At 37.8% G+C, this 20338-nt stretch overlaps 1 protein-coding gene across 1 annotated transcript; it reads left to right on the top strand.

Moving 5' to 3' along the window:
- The first annotated feature begins 1122 nt into the window (after nt 1–1122).
- LOC148848224 (uncharacterized) lies at nt 1123–18976 on the top strand. Its single transcript, XM_088948209.1, has 2 exons — nt 1123–1992; nt 17106–18976. Exons 1-2 carry the CDS (start codon nt 1252–1254, stop codon nt 18735–18737), a joined length of 2373 nt encoding a protein of 790 aa, XP_088804335.1. The 5' UTR covers nt 1123–1251; the 3' UTR covers nt 18738–18976.
- The last annotated feature ends 1362 nt before the right edge of the window (nt 18977–20338 follow it).

Below are 20338 nucleotides of genomic sequence, written 5' to 3'. Positions count from 1 at the left end.
AAGATTATATTAGAGGGAGCCTATTTGCAACCATGTAAAAAATTTGAGGGGATGTGATTGCAATTATCAAGCTTTAGGGGAGGTTTTAGTAACAACTAGGAACTTCGCGAGAGAAATTGGTAATTTACCTTCTTTTTTTTTCTTATTTTTTAGAAGCCCATTAGGTTGGGTTTGGTTCGGTTGATTAAAGCATTAATTAAAGGGAAATTGTCTAAAGCTCACCATGAGTATTCGGCCTTTCTCTTAAACTCACTACAACTTTCAAAATGCCTAAAACTCACCATATCACTAACTTGAGGCTAAACAGACTAACAAGTGTTAATATATTACCATTTTAACATTCACAGAAAAATATAAAATATATACAAAATAAATTAACGGGTGTTAATATATTACCATTTTAAAATTTAGACATGAAAAAAAGAAAAAAATTCAAAAAACATTTTCAAATATAAAATACATAAAAACATAGAAATTACAAAAATATAAAATATTATAGAAATTGCAAAAAAAATAAAAAATTATTTTCAAATTATAGAAATTAAAAAACAAAATTAGAAAATAAAAATTGTAGAAAAACACCGAAAATAATAGAAAAATATAGAAATTAAAAATAAATAACAAAAAATCCAGGAAAATTTATAGATTATAGAAAATAGAAAATGTAAAAAAAACATAGGAAATTATAACAAAACACTAAAAATGCAAAAAATAAAAAGAAAAGATAATTTTTCCTCTAACTGGCCATTTAAGGATAATTTGGTCATAAAAGTTGTTATTTATACTGACATGGACACCTTTATTAAGAAACATTAATGGTATACTAATGGAATGTGAGTTTTAGAAAATAAAAACTTACTAACATGATGAATTTTAGACATTTTGAAAAATTATGATGAATTTAAGAAAAATTTTGAAAACTCATGGTGAATTTTAGAAAATTTCCCTAACTACAACCCAAAGCTTCTAATAGAAATAAACCCGACTTCACATTTCTATGCAGACGGGGTTGGGATTGGCCCGACCCAAGTTGCTGCCCTAGCCCAAGAGGCCAGGGGCCAGTCCCACGGGGCCCAGGACACGTAACGGTAGAAATGGCGCACGGCGTAATCAGATCGCTGACTTGGGTGTTATTTTCTGGTCCCCAATCCCCTAGGATTAACGCCCGTTCCCTTTTTTCCTGAAGAGAGGGAAGGAACCAAAAAAGAAAACCCTACGCGCTCTTTCCCGGGGGAGGAGAAGATAGGAACCATGGATCTTTCCGCTCTCACAGAAGCTCAACAGCAACAGCTCCAACAATTCCATCAACAGCTTCAACAGCACCAGCTTCAACAGCAACAAGAACAACAGCAACAGCAACAGCAGCAGCAGCAAATTCAACAACAACAGCAGGACTACTACGATCCGTCTCAAACCCAAGCTTACGATCAATCAACCCAGGCCTACTACCCTTACCACCATTATCAGCAACAGCAACACTATGCTTACTATCATCCGGATTACGCTAACGCCTATCAGCAACCGCAACAACAACAACAACCACAACCGTCAGCGGCGCAGGCGGACTCCACACCGATCCAACCTCCCGGCATTTCGATCCCAGCTGAAGCTTCCCAACTATTGGCTGCCGCTGCTGCCGCGGCAGCGGCTCAAGGGCAGCAACAAGGACAAGTTCACGGGCAATCGCAAGGGCAAGTGCAAGCGCATGTTCAGCAGCAACAGAATGCTTATTATCCGCAAGGCGTTGGGGAGCAGCAGCAGGCTGCAAATTCGTCCTATCCAGTTCCACCCGGGCTGAACCCTGCGGCCGCGGCGGCGGTCGCTGCATTGTCGCAATTGACGCACTTTGCAGGAACGATGGATGCTGCGGAGAGAGCTATGGCAGGGTTGCAAGAACGGCAGTGGCACACGAAGAATGGAGGCTATGGACACATGCCGCCGCCCGGGTCTATGCCTTATGGACCACATGGACCTTTTCCGATGCGCCCACCGGTATGGATGTTCTGTTAATTGTATTACTGTAATTGATATTCACGCCCTCCTACAATTAGGGTTTCCATTATTTTTATTCTTCATTCTTATCGATAAGTTAAGTTCTATTAAATTGGATCTCAAGCATATGCAGTGGCTTAGTTTAGGAGATTTATAGACTAATATGTTCCTTCTAATTTGTTATTTGTATAATGTTTCTATGGGAAAATTTGTTCTGTTCATGTCGGGTTGAAAATTGATAGGGGCAGAGGGCTTCTCATCAATTGTAAAATCTGCTCATTGTACTTCTGAAGGGGAAGGCTGTACCGGTATGAAATTATGATTAAAGGAAATAAATGATAAATGGGGTTTGTTTAGGGTATCTTCTTTATCATTGTTCATTGTTGATTTTATCATTTGGCCTTTCGAGGTATGCATCCATTTGTGTTGGTACCCATGGAATGGAAATACGATGTAGAAATATTAGGAAATTTATGGATGGGAAAATCTATGATGCAGAAAAGATATGATATAGAAAGAGTTTTGGCCAATCAAAACCCACCCATGAATTTTGATACATAACACCTTATTTGCTACCACGTCTGTGATTTCAGATTATTGTTCAGTTGTTTTCCCATATCATATCTTTTCCATATCATAGTCGAACCCTGGATGGATATTTTAAACCATGGATACTGCAATCAGGGCCATTGCTTGGTGTAATGGCAAGAACTTAGGCTGACGAATGTCAGAATGTAGGTTCAAGTCTGAAAGTAGCCATCATGTGCAAGAAAATGCCAAATCTTAGTTCCTTATCTAGTTCAACTTCCTGAGGCCAAAACTCTGGAATTGGATAGTTGGGATCAACATTTGGTAATGGCTGAACTGGATCCTGCTCTCAACATGTTTGAGCTTGTGCTTTACTAGGGTTGCACTTTTTGATTGTTCAAATAGTTGAAATGCCATGGCATGTGTAAGCCAGCCTTTTGAACCAATCCAACTGAAGTGGGAGTCTTACTGTTACCATTTTGTTCTGTTATCTGGCCTGTATATCATCTATGTTCAAACACATATAAATGTTATTTGACATGTCCTTTTTCTGATACCATGGCCGCTGTAGGTGCTTTGGTGAAGCATCTGTGAGAGTGTGAGAGTGTGAGAGTGAGAAGTTGTTGGACTTTATCAAGAGATGTCCAAGAGGAAAGAAAATGAAAAATGGAGAACATGCTTGTAGTCTAGAATTTAGTTTATCTGACTGCTGGCATGTTTTGTGCTGATGTCTGTTCAGCTTTTTAAGTTAGGTAGAATGGAAAATATCCATGAATTTGTTGTCTCTTTGTTTAAGTTATTCATTTGGGGATCCATATGTTCCTGAATATATCAAGCAGATATCTTTGGTTGAAAATCCAGATATATTTACATACCTGAGGAGTTATGTTTTAAGATCTTCCTGGTTGGAATTTTGTCTCTTATTGTCTAATTTGCCATTATCTTGTCCCCATGGCTTTGATATGAAGCTAACAGTATATCATGTTATGTGGGTCATTACTCTGATAAATTGATTTGAGTGCACAAGGTCAATACTTGATGCATTTTGTTGCATGCAACAGCGTCAGTTGTGTATATTTATGTTTGACATTATCCTGTATCTGAGGCTACATAATACATTTGATGCATGTGTCCTCATTCAGAGGAACGTGTCCTACCACTAAATGGATCCCATCTAAGTATTGACTGGGCCAAAATGAGCTTGAATTCATGATTGTAACCGTGTACTCACTTGAGCAACTGCCTTAGCTGCTGGAAAATGTTAATAGTTAAAAGTCATCAAACATTGCTGCTTATGGAAATTGGCAATCACTTAGATGGGATCTATCTAGTGGTGGGTCCTGATTATGTTGGATATGGGACACCTGGCTTGTTATGGGTACCTAGACAATTAATCCTATTGGCCCTGATTCATGATTCTTCCTATATAGCCTATTATACTATGCATGGCATTTATCCACAGCGTATTAGCCAGTGTTTATTTCCCATATGAATCAGGAACTGTATAGTTGGAAATTTTATAGACTCTGGTACTTCTGTTGTCCTCATAAGAGTGAAGCGTGTTGTGCTAATACTCTAATGAAGTTCCAATCAAGGGCATCTATGAGATGCTTTCCTCCATTTTTCCTTCTCTTTTTTTTTTTTTTCTTTAATAGGTAAGGGGTTGAAAACTTGATGCCTATGGTTGTGAAGAACAAAGCCCTTGTGCTTGGCTTTGCCAAAAGAAGCATTCTGCCGTATCTATTGTTGGGTTGGTTGTGTTTTTCTGTGTGAGTTGGTATGGATTTTGGTTGGTCTTTCAATTGCATTTCTGATTAAACCCTAATATTAAGTTGGAGTAAATCCATCCTTTTGATAATGATAATTCTGAGTATTCGTTTTTGTGTACTCACATTCAGGCTGTTAAATTCCCTTCTTGGGATTCAGTATATGGCCCAAGTCATCCACTCATGTGAACCCAACTTGGTTAGTTTCTGTCTTGGGTTCTCTACATCCATTGGTGGATGCCATATGTTGCTATGACCTGAAGTTGTTTGTTTCCCTGGAGGAGATACACTGTCCAATCATAAGATTTCTGCAGCTGTTGGAGATTGAACAAGCCTTGTGTCATTGGCCAGATATTTTGTACTACTCCAAATTGATATTGCCCTGCTTTGTTTTATTTGGGGAGTGTAATTGGACTGCTAGGTTTGATTTGTGTTAGACACTGAGCACTGCTGTCCAATTATTCTCCAGATCCAGATGTACATTAGCAGTGTGAGCATGGTCACAGTACCCAATAGTAATTGCTTAAAATGAAGTGCAAATTGGGTCCTCTAATCTTGTTTACTGGAGGAATGTGACATTTGCTACCAGTGACATGCTATTTGATGCATATGAATATTTATGCATCATATGATGGGTATCACTGTAAATATAGAGCTCTTAGAATCTTAGCATCCCATCCATTTTTGATGTGTTGTTCTGAATGAAGTGATATCCTTTTTTTGCCTATCTCCGTGTGGGAACATTTTTGTTTACTCAACGTTGTTGGGTTTAATTTTATCATTTTGATTTAGTTGCAGCTAATTCTTTTTTCCATGTGGAGCCACTTCTGTGTTTTCCATGCTCCTGGACTATGGGGCTTCATCTACTTTAAGATATGTTGTGCATGACAGTTAAGGTGCGCTACATTTTTTATGTATATCTAAAAGATCAAATATATACCATTTTGCTTCATTCCACACAGGGTCTATCCTGTGGGCATTTCGAGTGTAAATCACATTGTCTTCTACTCTTCTTTCATGTGGGGTCTATTTTAGAGATCATTCTGTAAAGGGTCTTTATTATTGAAGAAGGTGTTTATTCTCTTTTTGGACTTTAGGTGAGCTTATGTCAAGGATCTTATGTATTGACTGTTCTTCTGGAGCAGTAAATCATCTTGTAACTTCATACCGGCCAAATCTTCTGGATGGAGATGGACGTGCTGAGGGTGTTTGGTGGAGAAATACTGGTTGGTTATTTTCTTTTCCTCTCTTGAAGGAATTCCATGGAATCATATCTTGCAAACCTAAGAGCAATAAGGGGCAGTTCTCTTTTGTTAATTGGATAGCTTTCCCTTAATGCTTGGTTTTATCATATGGATGGTACAAGTTGCGGAGGTTAAGTATTTCTTTTCACTATATCATACCGCTTATTCATTAATAAGAGGGAGGGTATAGTGTCCAAACATCAAATAGGTTAAGGGACATGTGAGAATCTAACACTGTTCAAGGGAATCAATGTTTCAAAACACATCATTGGGTATCGGGACGTGCTTTCAAATATGCTTATATACTTTGAAAACACAACTCGACTTCTTTCAAACAGTGGGTTGTATGAGATTCTCGGGAAGGTAGCAACCTATGTGATGTTTTGTGTGAAATACTTAGATTTCATTTATACTTCTACTTGTCTGTGTTCCTTCCCCCCCTTCTCACTTGTTGGAGAGATTTAGAAGGAAGTGATTCTCCTAGCAATTCTGCTTATAGTTTGCAAACTCATAACTCAATAGGTAGAAGCATCAACTTTCTAGATGTTGGGCTTCCCAAATTTTGATTAGTTTAGATCATATGGGAAGGGGAACTATATTACATGTTTTTTTTTTTTTTTACCAGAAGTACATGTGATGTACAAAGAAATCAAGTTGTACTTTGTTTTCTAAAAGTAATGGCACTCTTCACAGAACTAGATTTGTTATTTGTTATGATCAACATACCATCAACATTTGGGTCTTTGACACAGAACTGGGTTTAGTAATCTTTGCAAAACTAAAATGAAATTTATAATGTTCCTAATTTGTATAAAGAAGTGCCTCGAGCAACCAATCAAAAGGGGGAAGTGCCTTGAGCACAAATTGTCTATGCTTGGTTGCATGTGTTTGTCTTCATTCATTATTTTTTTTGGTAAGTGTCTTCAGTCATTATTGCATCATTTTTTTTTTCTAACAAATTATATTTATCTTTGTACACAATGTGATTTCCAGGAAGTTTTGGTGAAGGAAGAGGGGAAAATGGCTTTCTTTTTCTATTTCTTAACTAATGGGGCCTAAATAGTCAAGTCTCTTTTCATGCACTGACCATGATTAATCCAAATTTGGCCTTCCCCGTTTTTTTTTAATTTATTTATAATTTATAATATACATATTATTGGATTTCTTATGAGATAGTCCCCAATCCTAACTCATTTTTATTAGTTATGAATGGGGTGAAGACACTTGCTGGCTGAGATACTCAACAAAAACTTAACAACATAGTATCTTTTGTGGTAATTAAAATTTGATGTGACACTTAGCTTTTCAAATTTGGATTTGATTTAGTTTATCTTATAACTTGCATGGTATAATGCATATTATCAAGGTGGTTCTGTTGTTTACTTGGTTGTTAATATTTGGATTTGGGTATTTGGGTTTGGATATGATGATGAGCTTGACTTAGATGCTCTTATAGTGAGTTTGATGAGTTTGCAAACTATGAGTTCACCATTTGGAGATCAGCCTTCTAATATCTAATTCTGTATTGGTTCAATGAGTGAGAAGTGAGAACTCTTCTGAAGTAATAAGTCTATCATTGGTTTGGTCGAGTACGTGCATAACTGGCCAGTTCATGTTGACTCAATGAAGTTCTCTGGATTGATATTGTGAATAAACATTACAATCGTGATTCTGAATTGAATAATTTGCAGTGATCTTTATACCAACAAGCTAACATTTAGGAAGTAGTAGGACACATACAGCCTTCTTCATTGATTCAGTGATACTTACCTGAGAAAAAACGTTAGAAGGATTCCTCTTTGGAGGACTATCTTGTCCATATCGAGTATACATTTAAAATGAGCATCGACTTGGTGTTGCAGTGCATGGATTCTATATTTGGAGATCTTTAAACATGTTTCTCAAAATGATTATTTGGAGACATGGGAGTTGAGAATCCATTGCTTTTGAGTAAAGCAACTCAATGTCTTGATGTTTACCTTTTTATGTGTTTAAGTATTTGTTGGCCGAACTCCACTTGACATTTATAGATTGAAAACATCTTTAGGATATTAGAAATGCTAAACTATGTTATTTGCCACTAGGAAAAGTTGACACAGGAGAACAAATCTTAATTGATCATCATTGGATTCCTCATCTTCAAATTGGATTCTTGTTGGCGTGATATTCTTCACAAAACTAGGTATGAATTCTTTCAGTTTTATTATTGCCCAATGCCCACTATAGGTTTGCCTATGATATTTGTGGTTAATTTTTTCTGGAACTTGTCAAAAGTTACTTTTTGATGACTTCCATGGTTGCGGGTGGAGCTAAGCAGTTTTAACTCGGTTCCTTGAGTCAACTCATTTGCTTCTAAAATTTGCTTGAGCAAATTGACTTTATCGCTCAGACTAGTTAATTTTAGTTATTGTGAAACACATAATAATTATCCAATTTTGGACTTGTAATTAAAAAAGAATTGGTTGTTGGGTATAGAACAAATGTAAGCTATTGCCAGTCTTTGTATTCATATTATGTGGCAATTTTACAAAAATGGTTTAGGCATTTCTAGCTTACCTGAATCATTTGAGTTGAGTAAAACTTGGGAAAACTCAGGCTGTTTGATAAGTAGATCAAGTGGCTGAACTGAATGACTTGCTTTGTCTTCTAGTCACTAAAGGACAAAGTAATAAATCATTCTGTTCAGCCACTTCATCCTTATCGAGTGGTCTCTCAAGCTTCTGAAAGCATATTTTATGGTTAACCATTTAAAACTGAAATGCTCTATTGCTTGACTTCTCCAAGTCATCGTCTGATTCAAATTCTTTTACTATAATTTAACTGGTTGATAATGTTTTGGTGCACAAACAGTTTGACCTTGATTCGTCGTATTTTGTCTTCTTAATGCACATTGTTAGAATGGATGTACTTTGTAACAAAGTTTGCACCATGTGGCGAAGTGGATCCCATGCTAGCGAAAACCACACTTTTCCTTGGGTTTACTAGTTCAATTAAAAAAGCCATTATTACCTTCATTTGCTCTCCCTAAATCAATTCTGGCTAAAATGTGAACCATAGCTTTGGATGAAAATGCCTTTATATGAATTTATCTTTGAACTGGTGTTGCATGGATAGTAGACATAGACACATGAATCAGAATTTGACATGTGTCTAGAAGTTTGACTTGACAAGATGAAAAAACAAGGACATGCCGATTTGTTGAAAAGTATTAACTATTATGTAGTCTATCTATATATATACTCAAATTCTAATATTAAATGCCAATTAAAAAGGTATGCACCTTTATCTTTGCTAATTAGTAATGGTTTCATGGAAAGATCAAAAGCTCCAGGTCTAGATGATTTCTCAATGGCTTTCTTTCAGGAATTTTGGGATGTTCTAGGTGATGATCAAATGGGGGTCTTTTAGGATTTTTTTGAGAGGGGTAAAATTAATGAGTTGGGATCTACTGAGCACAACACATTGTTGGGCATGCCCATCCAGCCGCACATATGGAACATTGGTGTGTGGCTGGATGGGCATGGCCAGCAATGTGTTGTGGTCAGCAGACCCATACTCAAAATTAAGTTGGGTGCTAATGCCACTTTCTTAGCCCTAATCTGTAAAAAGGTGGATGCTTCTCACCCAAGAGAGTTTAGACCTATCAGCTTGGTGGGTAGCATGTATAAATCATAGCTAAGGTCTTGGCTTTGAGGATTAAGACGGTTCTCCCCTCTCTAATCTCATAGATCAAGGAGCCTTTGTGCATGGAAGACAAGTCATTGATTAAATCCTTATTGTTAATGAATGTGCGGACTTTGCTGATAAAAAAAATGAATGCGCGGACTTTAGAAAAAGGAAAGGGGAAAATGCCTAATTTGTAACCTGGATCTAGGGTAGGCTTACAACACGGTGGGTTGGGAGTTCCTTTTGGAAGCAATGAGAATCTGAGGTTTTGATGAGGAGGTGGTGTAAATGGGTAAAGGGGTGTATATCAACTTGTCATTACTCTATGTTTGTGAATGGGGTAGCTAGAGACTTCTTTCCTACAAAAGGGGGCCTTAGACAAGGAGATTCACTGTCATCCTTTTTGTTCACCTTGGTTGTGGATGTTTTAAGCTACTGGCAAATGTGCAATGTTATGCACGTGGCAATTTTAGATGATGGTAGTAGTAATATGTTTCCATTTTTTTTTATATTTCTATGTGTATAAAAGTAATTCTCATTTATCACACATTTCTTTGCTTAATACGATGAATATATGATATTAGAGATGTGTCCAAATGTTGATTTATTTTGTACACTTTTATTTTTTTGTAACTTCCTTGTGGGCTTGTCTTTTTTTTTTTAATTTTCTTATTTAATTATGACATCAAGGGTTTAACCATTTGACCCAAAAGATTGAATTATTGGCCCAACATCAAACAAGAAAACAATTCTATTCTTCAATTGATTTTAAATTTTGTATTTTATTTCCTTCATCAATACAAATAATTATTTTTTCACTCTTATTTTTCTTTAATACGATAAATATAAAATATTAGGGATGTACCCAAACATATAGAATTTATGTTCTTTGTAATTTTATCCTTTTTTATAAAATTTTAGTATTAATTGTGACATCAAGGATTGACATATCTAACTTGAAAGGTTGAACTATTAACTTATGATCAAATAGGAAAACAATTTACCTTTTGGATTGGTTTTAAATTGTCTTTTCATTTCCATCATCAATAAAAAAATTCTTGTTTGTGTATTCATTTGTATTCCCAAATGTTTTCTACAATCTATTTGTATTCATAATTTGTTTGTGTTTTTTAATATTTTTTAAAAATTATTATTATTTAATTATATCAAGGGTTGATACATTGGACTTGAAAGGTTAAACTATTGACCTACCACTAAATGGGAAAATAATTTTATTTTTTGGGTCAGCTTTAGATCAATTGTCAATAAAAACAATTCTTGTTTATCACACTTATTTTCCTTTAATATGATTGATATAAAATATTATAGAAGGGGTTGTTCAAATTACGTTTTCTGTTGCCACAATTAGAGAGGGACCGAGTTTACAATTAGACATGCTGTCTTCTCTACGGATAGATCTAATGCACCAAGGCCAGGTGGCTTTAATGTGGCTGTCTTTCAAGATTGTTGGAATATAATTAATGAAGACTTGCTTGAGGTCTTTAGAGAGTTTGAGGAAAGTTTGATAATAAGTCGAGGAGTTCATACTACTTTTCTAGCCTTGGTTCCAAAGAAGAAAGAGACCATTCATCCAAAAGACTTAAGACTTATCAACTTGGTGACTAGCATTTACAAGATTCTGGCTAAGGTGTTGCCATTGAGGATAAAAAAGGTGCTCCCATCAATCATCATCCAAGCCCAAGGTGTGCTTTTGTTCAAGGGAGACAAATAATTAATCAAATTTTAATAGCAAATGAATGTGTGGAGGAGAGGCGAATATCAGGTAATCAAGGCTTCGTTTGTAAATTGAATCTCAAAAAGGCCTATGATGTATGACCTACATTTATAAAAAAAAAAAGAAAGAAAAGGCCTATGATCTTGTGGATTGGAGGATTTTGTTAGAGGTACTCAGGAAGTGTGGTTTTGGGGACAGATGGTGCAAATGGATTAAGGGATGCCTTTCTTCCTATCATTATTCTATTCTAGTCAATGGGGTAGTCAGTGGCTTCTTCCCGGCATGTAGGGGTCTAAGACAAGGTGACCCACTATCCCCCTTCTTATTCACCTTGGTTGTTGATGCTTAAATGCTTTTAGTAGACTCTTGTCAAAAGCAAATAGGGTTGGGTTAATAAGAGGCTGGAGAATTGGTAGAAATAGAATTCTGGTAACCCACCTTCAGTTTGCAGACGACATTATCATCTTTTGTGAGGATTGCGACTTGGTGAAAGTGAGAAATTTGAAGAATTTGATAATCCTCTTTGAGAGTGCCTCTAATTTGAAAATTAACTTTGAGAAGAGTTGTGTGGTTGGACTAAACTTGGATGAGGGGGTATTGGAAACTATTGTTGCTTGCTTAGATTGCACCTATTCTGAGTGGCATTTGACCTATCTAGGACTTCCCCTAGGTGCCAACCCAAAGGAAAGTAGGTTTTGGAACCCCATGGTGGAAATGTTTGAAAAAAGACTGGTGGCCTGGAGGAGGAACTATATTTCATTTTTTTTTTTGGGGGTGGGGGTGGGGGGAGAGTAACTTTAATCAAGGCTACACTTGCCAATCTACTTTCTGTCGGTTTTTAGGATACCTACCATGGAAGCTAAGAGGATTGAAAAATTGATGAGGGACTTCCTATGGGAGCTAGGGGAAGGAAAAAAGGATCATTTGATAAGTTGGGAAGTGGTGAGTTGATTAAAAAAGAAGGGGGGCTAGGGCTATGATAGATAGCTGGGAAGAATGAAGCTCTTCTAGGTAAGTGGTTTTGAAGGTGGCCATTGGAAAGAGAGGTTATGGCATGAGGTGGTGGCTAGTATTCATGGCTGTTTTGAGACTGGTTGGGATGCAGGGGTATCTCAGCGGGCTTTGCTCACAACACCTTAGAAAAGTAAGCAATACCTCAATGGCTGCTTTCTAAGGGGATTTGAAGAAGCTACATTTGAAGCTAGTTTGCATCCCAACCATTGTCCGCTACACCATGAATGCTTCCTCATGAGGAAACCTCCATAGCCATTTGCCTAGAAGAGCTGTGTTTCTCTTCAACACATTTCTAATGCCTAGTCCACCTTGCTCCTTGGGTTTATATACTAGTTCCTATTTTACCAAATAGTCTTTTTTCCTTTCCTGGCTCTCACAAGAAGTTCCTTATTAACTTTTCTAGCTGCCTAGCTATTTGAGCTAGGATCCTAAAGGTGGAAAGGAAGTAGGTGAGCAAGTTTGCTGAGGTGGACCTAATCAAAGTAATTCTTCCTCCATGGAGATGTAGTTTCTCTAACACATGGGTAGCTTTTTGGTGAATCTTTCTACAATTGGTTTACAGAAGGTCTCAGACTTGGATTCCCTTGCCCCAAAAGGCATACCAAAGTATTCTAGGGGCCATGATTTCACCTCACATCCATAGTTTTCAAGGCGCCAAGGCGAGGCTAGGCGTTAGGGGGGCGCTGCCTAGGCGATGGATTTTTTTATATAAAAAACCTAGATCCTAGGTTAGTTCCCTAGGTACCATAGCCATATTTCCTTAATAATTATTCATAATTTTCATAAGAAAAGTATAGAGTTCATGTTAAAGTATAGAAAATGTGTTGATTAGACAAAATTTTAAGTTCTTCCTTACTTATTGGTTCAGGTTTTGAAGTCTTTGAGGGTTCAATACAGCATTTAGCAATGTTTGTATTGATTAAGTCCTAACAAATAAGAAAATAATAAAAACAAATTAGTAATATAAACACATAAAATGAATATTTTAGTTTAATAGTGCCTATTTTATAATTATAATGTCAAAAAGTAAAGAATAAAAAAGTATTTTACAATACATAGTACAAAACTGCTTGGTGATTAGGCGAGGCGAGCCTCAAAGGGCACCTTGTCACCTAGGCGTCACCTTGACAACTATGCTCACATCCTAGTATTTCTGCCAAAGACTGGACAATATAGCCTCTTATAGTTTTCAAGGCGTGATTCTGAGCGACATTGGGGCACCTAGTCACCTAGGTAGCTAGGCGCTTATTAATATGTGTAGTGATTTGTTTTTGAAGAAATTATTAATATGTGTAGTAACACATTTGATTATTTGCTATATATATCATTTATACTTTGTTGTAATGTTTTACTATTGAAATTTAAAAGATCAAAGGGTTTTGAGGAGAGAAAAAGAAAGAAAGAAAAAAATGAAAGAGGAAAGAATAGAAGTATAAAGTGGTTCTTTTTTTCTATTCTCTCATTAAAATAAAGCAGAAATTCCATCCTTGTTTTTCTATTTTACTTTCTATATTGAATATTTATTATATGAAGGTAACCTTCTTTAGCTACTAATTGATATGATATCGCTCTATTAAATACTTATTATAGTAGTATTATTTTTTAAAATAATGAAATTAATATATGTAAAAGATTTTTATCTTTTAGATGAGATGATTTGCCACATTTTTAAAGGAAATTTAATGTCCTTAATAAAGAGAATTGTTATTTTTTCAATATATATACATGTTGAATGGTATATAAAACTAGGGAACTAGCCAAATGATCTCATTGCCTTAGCCCTCTTTTAGTTGGAAAGAAGTCCTTTGCCACTCCATTTAGTATGTATTGAGAAGTGTGCTGAGCTAACACAACTATTGATCCACTTCCTCCATCTTTCTCTTAGACCAAATTTCTCCAGAAGACACGATATGAGAGACCAGTCCATATCATATGCTTATTTCAAATCCAACTTATAGATTAGGCCTTTCCCTCCCTGCTTTCGCAATGATCTTATCAAGGCCACCCACAAGGCTTATAGGTCTATCCTTGGGTGTTTTAGCCTCTTTCTTCTTTGGTACTAGGGCTAGGAAGGTTGCATTTGCCATTGGTGAACTTTCTCCTTTTTGGTGGAACTCAACAAAGACATCCATCAAGTCATCTTTTATGATTTCTCAACAATCCTGATAGAAAGCCATCGAGAAACCATCAGGTCCTAGAGCTTTTGACTTGTCAATAGAGAAGATTGCTTCATGGACCTCTTCCACATTGAAAGCTTTTTCTAAGAGGGCAGCATTTGTTTCTAACACTCTATTCGAATTCAATTCCCCTATTCTTTTCTTCCATGGAGGCAAATTTAAAATGATCCGCAAATCACTTTTCAGTTTACCTTCAGTCTCAATGCTAGAGATCAAGTTTTTGCCTGTTCTCCCATTTGCTAAAGAATGAAAGAACTTAAGAGTTTCCATCCCCTTCTAACAACCATTTACACCTTAATTTTTACCTCCAAGAGATTTCTTTCAAATTCCATCTCTCTGATATTTTCTCCAAGCCACATTCTCTTTGGGTCCTTTTGGTCTAGTTCCTCAATCCTTTTTGCAACTTCATCTTTTAATTCTTCTAATCTTCCAAACTCTTCTCTATTCCACTTATTAATTCTTTTTTTTTTTTTCAAATTCTTCAATTTCTTTGTGAATCTTTTTTTTGAAGGATAAAAATAAAAATTCATTAAAAAGGAAAAAGAATGATAACAGGAAGGTGATAAGATATCACCCGAAAAAGGGACACAACCAATGGACCCAACAAACAGACATCAAGACCTTTAACAAAACTGAATTTTCTCACCCCTTTATTCCTATCATAGATTCCATCTTCCCTCAACCACTCTTTTATTTTGTTCAAAAAATTTGGGACGTCCAACCACATATTTTTAAATCTAAAGGCTGTAGGGGCCTCTTGGAGGATTCTCCTGCTTTAGACTCAGAGGACAATGGTTAGAGGCTACCCTAGGGAGGGCTTTCAAGGCTAGGTTTCCCCACAACTCTTCCCAGTCAATGGAGAACAGAAACCTATCCAACTTGGATCAAACTTTGTTTTCCTGAAAATTTGACCAAGTTAAAGTACCTTGTAGCAACTGGGGTTCCCTCAGCTCTAGGGACTAAAGTTATTGAATTTTCCTGAAAATTTATGTTTATTTTTAATCCATCCTACTTCTAAGTTGGGCTCTAAAGCCCAACAAAAGATAGGTGTAAAAAATATAATCATAGATTTTTTCAAGCATGGCAACCTGCCCAGGCCTGACCAAATCGAGCTCGAGCCTAGACCAAGTTGTGTTAGGTTAAGCTCGGGCTGGGCCTGGTTGGTAAATTCGGGTTGACATCGGGTTGGTCAGGCTTGAGCTTGAAGTTTACGTCTTAGGGTTGGGCTGGGTTGACCTTCAACCGAACCCAACCCACCCAAGTTCCCAAGTTGCACCTCCATGTCTATCACAGACACTTACATCCACTTAGGAGAGTCTGTGCAGCACTGCTTTGAACTGCATGCCATACAAGAGTTTTTCAAACTGAGAGAATGTTTCTATTAGGTATTTCATATATATTTTTGGAATCATCAAAAGCAATAATCATTTAATTGATGTGCAATAGAAAAACTGCATTCTAAATAATTATAAAATTGCATTGTGAATAATTTGTAATGGAGGAACTAATACAGCAGCTAGAAGTTGTAGTGACATCTCAAGAAAACAGAACAAAACCTTATCGTTACATTATGTTAAGTCATTTCACCTTGTTCTTTTACATTCTTTTTCACTGACTTAACAGTCCAATCCCAATACAATGTAACCCATTATGTTTGTTATATGCTCAACTATGTCAAATGAGCAAGGAGAAAGGAAAATCACATGTAGAACTGTCTCCTCAAGAATCCATGGAGTACTGGAACTGAACGTGTGTTTGACACAGTTGTTCACTTCATCCATTTAGGAGAGTCCATGTAAGACTGAATGGTGTGGGCCATACTGAACACCATATGCTCCAGGTAGGGGTGACAATTTATGACCAACTCATTTAATCCACCCTAACCCACCCATTACACAGCGGGATGGAAATGGGTGAGTCAATAGTCGATTGAAATGGGTTGGATTGGGTTGTGTAAACCGTATTCATAGGACAGGGTACTGATGCCATTTGAGATGCTTGTGAATTTATGTACCATGTACTGAGTCTACTGATGTCTTTCACAATTTCATCTCACTATCAGCTCTCTCTCTCTCTACCTCCCCCTCCCTACCTCTGTCTCTCTCCTTCCCCTTGGGATTTTAAATTTAAATATATTGAAGTTGGTGGATTGGGTTGGTTGGACCTATATATGAGCTTTGTAAATGGGTAATTAATGGGTGTGTTACTCTTCAACCTGCATCCAATCCAACCTACCCAATTACTTACTTAGTTGGATGTAAATGTAATAGAGTATATCTGAATTAAATGGGGACTAGATTTTGAATCCAGTTCATGTGTTTTACCTTAAACCCAACTCAGATAAAATCCAAAGGAGCAAACCAAATAAGTGTTGGCCTGGTTATTCATTTCCAACCTAGATCATGACAGACCTATTTAGAGGTTTGCCCATTCAGAGCTGACCAGATATACATAGATCCCTCGGATCTGGTCCGTTTCATGCTGTAGGCACCAGATCAAGAAGTTTTTTGAAGGATTGTGCTGTTCTAACAAAATATGGTTTACACAAAGAGAACATTATAGGTCTATGTACCTTCTTTCAAGTTCCTTGATCATTTGTTTCAGGATCAACAATAGATAGCTCTGTGTGACTGTTAACTTTGGGCTAAAGCAGAGGCTATATGGTTCCAACTTTTTCTTTTGTATTGGGATTTTGCAAGTTAAATGCTTTTTGCCTCGAGTCGTTCTTGTTTTTCTTTTGCCCTCTTGTTTTTTCCCGTGTTGTGACTCAAAAGTTGTGCACTTGTTTCTGTATGCTTTAATACTTTCTCTCTTGTTGGTATTGCATGCATTCCATTATGCTTTACTTCTTGCCTGCTACATTGTATGTGCTATGTGTCTTCTTTATAAAATGCTTGCTCCCTTTCCTAAGAATATAATCACTTTGGCAATCATGCTGTTCTCTATTCTGGTCTTTAAGAACCCATTGAGAGCTGTTCTGCAGGTTGGGAGATCAGCATACAGGGGTGGTGGTAGAAGAGGTGGCGGGTCATTCAGAGGTGGTGGTAGAGGTAACTTTGGCCAACGTCAACCTCGAGCAGATGGATCAGGTCACCATTTCCGCGGGAGGGGACGCATGGGGAAGGGTGGTAGACGCTTTCAACAACATGCTGCATCATCATCAGCATCAGGCCAGGAACCTGCAGCACTGGCACAAGGAGAAGCTGATGTACAAGGAGAGGCACTACAAGCCGAACGGCAGCTGCAATCAGTTCCAGCTCAACATCCAGTATCAGCTCCAGCACCAGGACAGTCAGCTCCAAACCGACGTCCCCCTCAAATTGCATGGTGTGAGCTTTGTAGGGTTGACTGCACCAGTTTAGATATCCTTGAGCAGCACAAGAATGGAAAGCGCCATAAGAAGAACTTGCAGAGAATTGAAGAGTTAAAGAATGCCAAAAAACCTTTGCCTGCAATACAGGTCGAGCAAAAACCTCTGCCTGCATTGAAGTCTGAGAGTATGGTGCAGCCTGCTAGTGTGCAGGAGATCCAGCCTGACAATGTCCAGGGGGTGCAGCCTGAAAATATCCAGGGGGCACAACCTGAGAATGTTGAGGGTTTGCAGGCTGAGAATATGCAGGGCATTCAAGCAGAGCATGTTGAGGGAGTGCAGTCTGAGAATGTCCTTGAGGCAGGGCCTGACAATGTCCAGGAAGGACAGCCTGAGAATGTCCAGGGAGCAGGAGAGAGCAAACCACCTATTGCAGAAAGTTTGCCTACTGAAGCTCCTAGTAATGAAAACAAGATAGAAATTGAGCAGCAAAATAGTTTGGTAGAACAACCTGGGACTGCTGATGTTGAAAGGGCTGAAGCACCTGGAAAGAGGCAGAGGTTTGGTCGATTTGATTCTCGTAGGCGTGGTATCAAACGCAAGATGAGAGGGGGTCGAGGAGGTAAGCGCATGAGGACTTCTGAAGGGCCAAGGAAGCCGGTTGAGCCTCCCAAACCAAAAGAGGTGGTCCCCTTAATCTGTGACTTGTGCAATGTCAAGTGTGACACACAGACTGTTTTTGACTGTCATTTGGCTGGTAAAAAGCACCTATCTAAGCTTAAACGGTTCCAAGGTCATCAGGCAATGTTTGGACCTGTAGGACTTCAGGCTCTTTACCCTCCCAGTCCCAGTGCTCATTCAACTTTTGTCATCACACAAGGACATCAACAAGCCTTCTACAGCCCTCATGTCTTCCTTCCACAGCAGGCTGCTTATAGGGCTCCTCAAGCTCAACAAGCGGCTCCAGCAAGTTCGCAACCCCAAGTTCAACCATCGGGGTCTCAAGTAACAGATGTTACATTGGAATCAGGAAACCAGATTGCTGTTGCCGTTGAACCTAAAAATCAACAGTCTGTTGTAGTCGAGATGGGAAACCAACAAGGTCATATGGTGGAATCCATATCTGAGAAAATTCCAGAATCAGGGGGAATGGAGGTTGGCTCTTCCCTGGATAACTTGGTTGTGCCGGCATCAGGTAATGGTGATACAAGGGGTAACCAAACTCCTTCAGTGAAAGACGATTCTGGTCCTGTGTCTGATATGGGGTTGCCTCAACCAAATACATGCGAGGATTCACAACCATGAAGTAGTCGAGGTGATTGTAAGACCCAGTGACCAGTCATGTCAGGGATGGACTTAAAAGTTGAATATTGGTGCATGGCTTATGGTCATATTTGCTTTTTAGGAACTGTTTTTCTTTGTTTTCGATGGATGGTTCTATATAACATTGCCTTAGATGGTGTATCCTTAAAATCATCTTCTAACCTCATTTGTTTTGGGACATTCAAGCGATCAAGGCGTTTTGAGGGGATTAATAGCGTTCATACTTGATATTTTGTTTAGTCAGGTTTGGTTGCTTGATATCCTAGTGTATTTTTTTGTTATCCTTTTGAACCAGGAAGCCCGCGTAAGAAGTAACGCAAGTCAATGGTTGGAGGCTAGGAGCTATTGTTACTTTTTTGTGTTACGTATAATGTGGGTTTAGAGCAAATCTTTGATTATCTATCAAAAAAAAGGGGCAACTCTTTGACTGTGTACCCATCTATTGTTACTTTGTTAGCTTACAATTACAAGGTTAGAGTGAAAAAAAAAAAAAAAAACTCGCTCTCTGCCAAATGTGGATGGTGAATTCATATTGTTATGGGCTTTCTTTTTTGTTTTGCTCATGGCATTCAAAGTTGGAACTTGGAAGAGAAAATTATCTTCCAGAATGGAGCAACGGTTGAAATCATTGGATATGATTAATAAAAAAAGGGCTCTTTTTGGCAGTTTCATGGGCCATTCCATTTTTAATCCCAGGAATGTACTTAAACTTTGCAGAATAATTTACAGAGCAAAAGAAATCAAGTGTTCCACCAAATGCCACAATTCTAGGTTAACATCCAGGTTCCCAGAATTCAGAATGTTCACAGCTAAGAGACGACTATAAGAAAAGACTAGAATATTTTGGAGATTCCTTTCCAACGCAAAAGAGACAGTCGCTTTGATTGCACTTAGCTCCATCAGCAGCACCAAGTTAGTTGTCCGAGACTTTCTGCCTACTGCTGCCGCAAAAGAACCAGAGTTAGATAGACAATAGACAAACAAAAGCAAAGGCCCCTTGTCCATTAGAGAGAACACTCCCATCACAGAAACCAATGCAGCCTGCCCCTTGAGACAAATTCCTCCACCGGGGGTTTAAAATTTTGGTGCATCACACTAACAAGATCACACTCATTGCTCTCCATATTTGTAAAAAAGCTTTTGGGCTAGTCCAGGATTTATTTCTAAAAATCAGATCATTCTTGAACCACCAGATATGATAAACAATTACAGAAAGCCACACCGGAAATATCTGAAAGCTACTACTTTAGTCTAGCACCATTAACGGACGTTACAATGGAAAGTAAAAGTATCAAATTGCCCCTTGCTATCATGAACAATCAATGAAAATTATCCAACTGCCCTTTGTTGCCATGAACAATCAAATAAGTTGACTGAACCAACGAAACTCCTCTATCTCTAAATTAAAATTAGAGCACCCAAGCATTTTGTGTCACTGAGTTGTTCCTTAAGTCAAACTGAGTTGATGGGCAAATTATTTGTGTTTTTGGGTATTGAAAGCGAACAAATTGCCCATTTTAGGATGGTGATAATGGAAGCAAGGTTATCGTCCAATATCATGAACCCAGTGGTGGCTCGGTTGG

The sequence above is a fragment of the Nelumbo lutea genome, chromosome 6 (assembly GCF_056320005.1).
Source record: "Nelumbo lutea isolate HS-2025 chromosome 6, American lotus-T2T, whole genome shotgun sequence".
Taxonomy (NCBI): Eukaryota; Viridiplantae; Streptophyta; class Magnoliopsida; order Proteales; family Nelumbonaceae; genus Nelumbo; species Nelumbo lutea.
The sequence above is the reverse complement of the archived record's forward strand: the minus strand, read 5'-3'. Positions and strand labels throughout refer to the sequence as shown.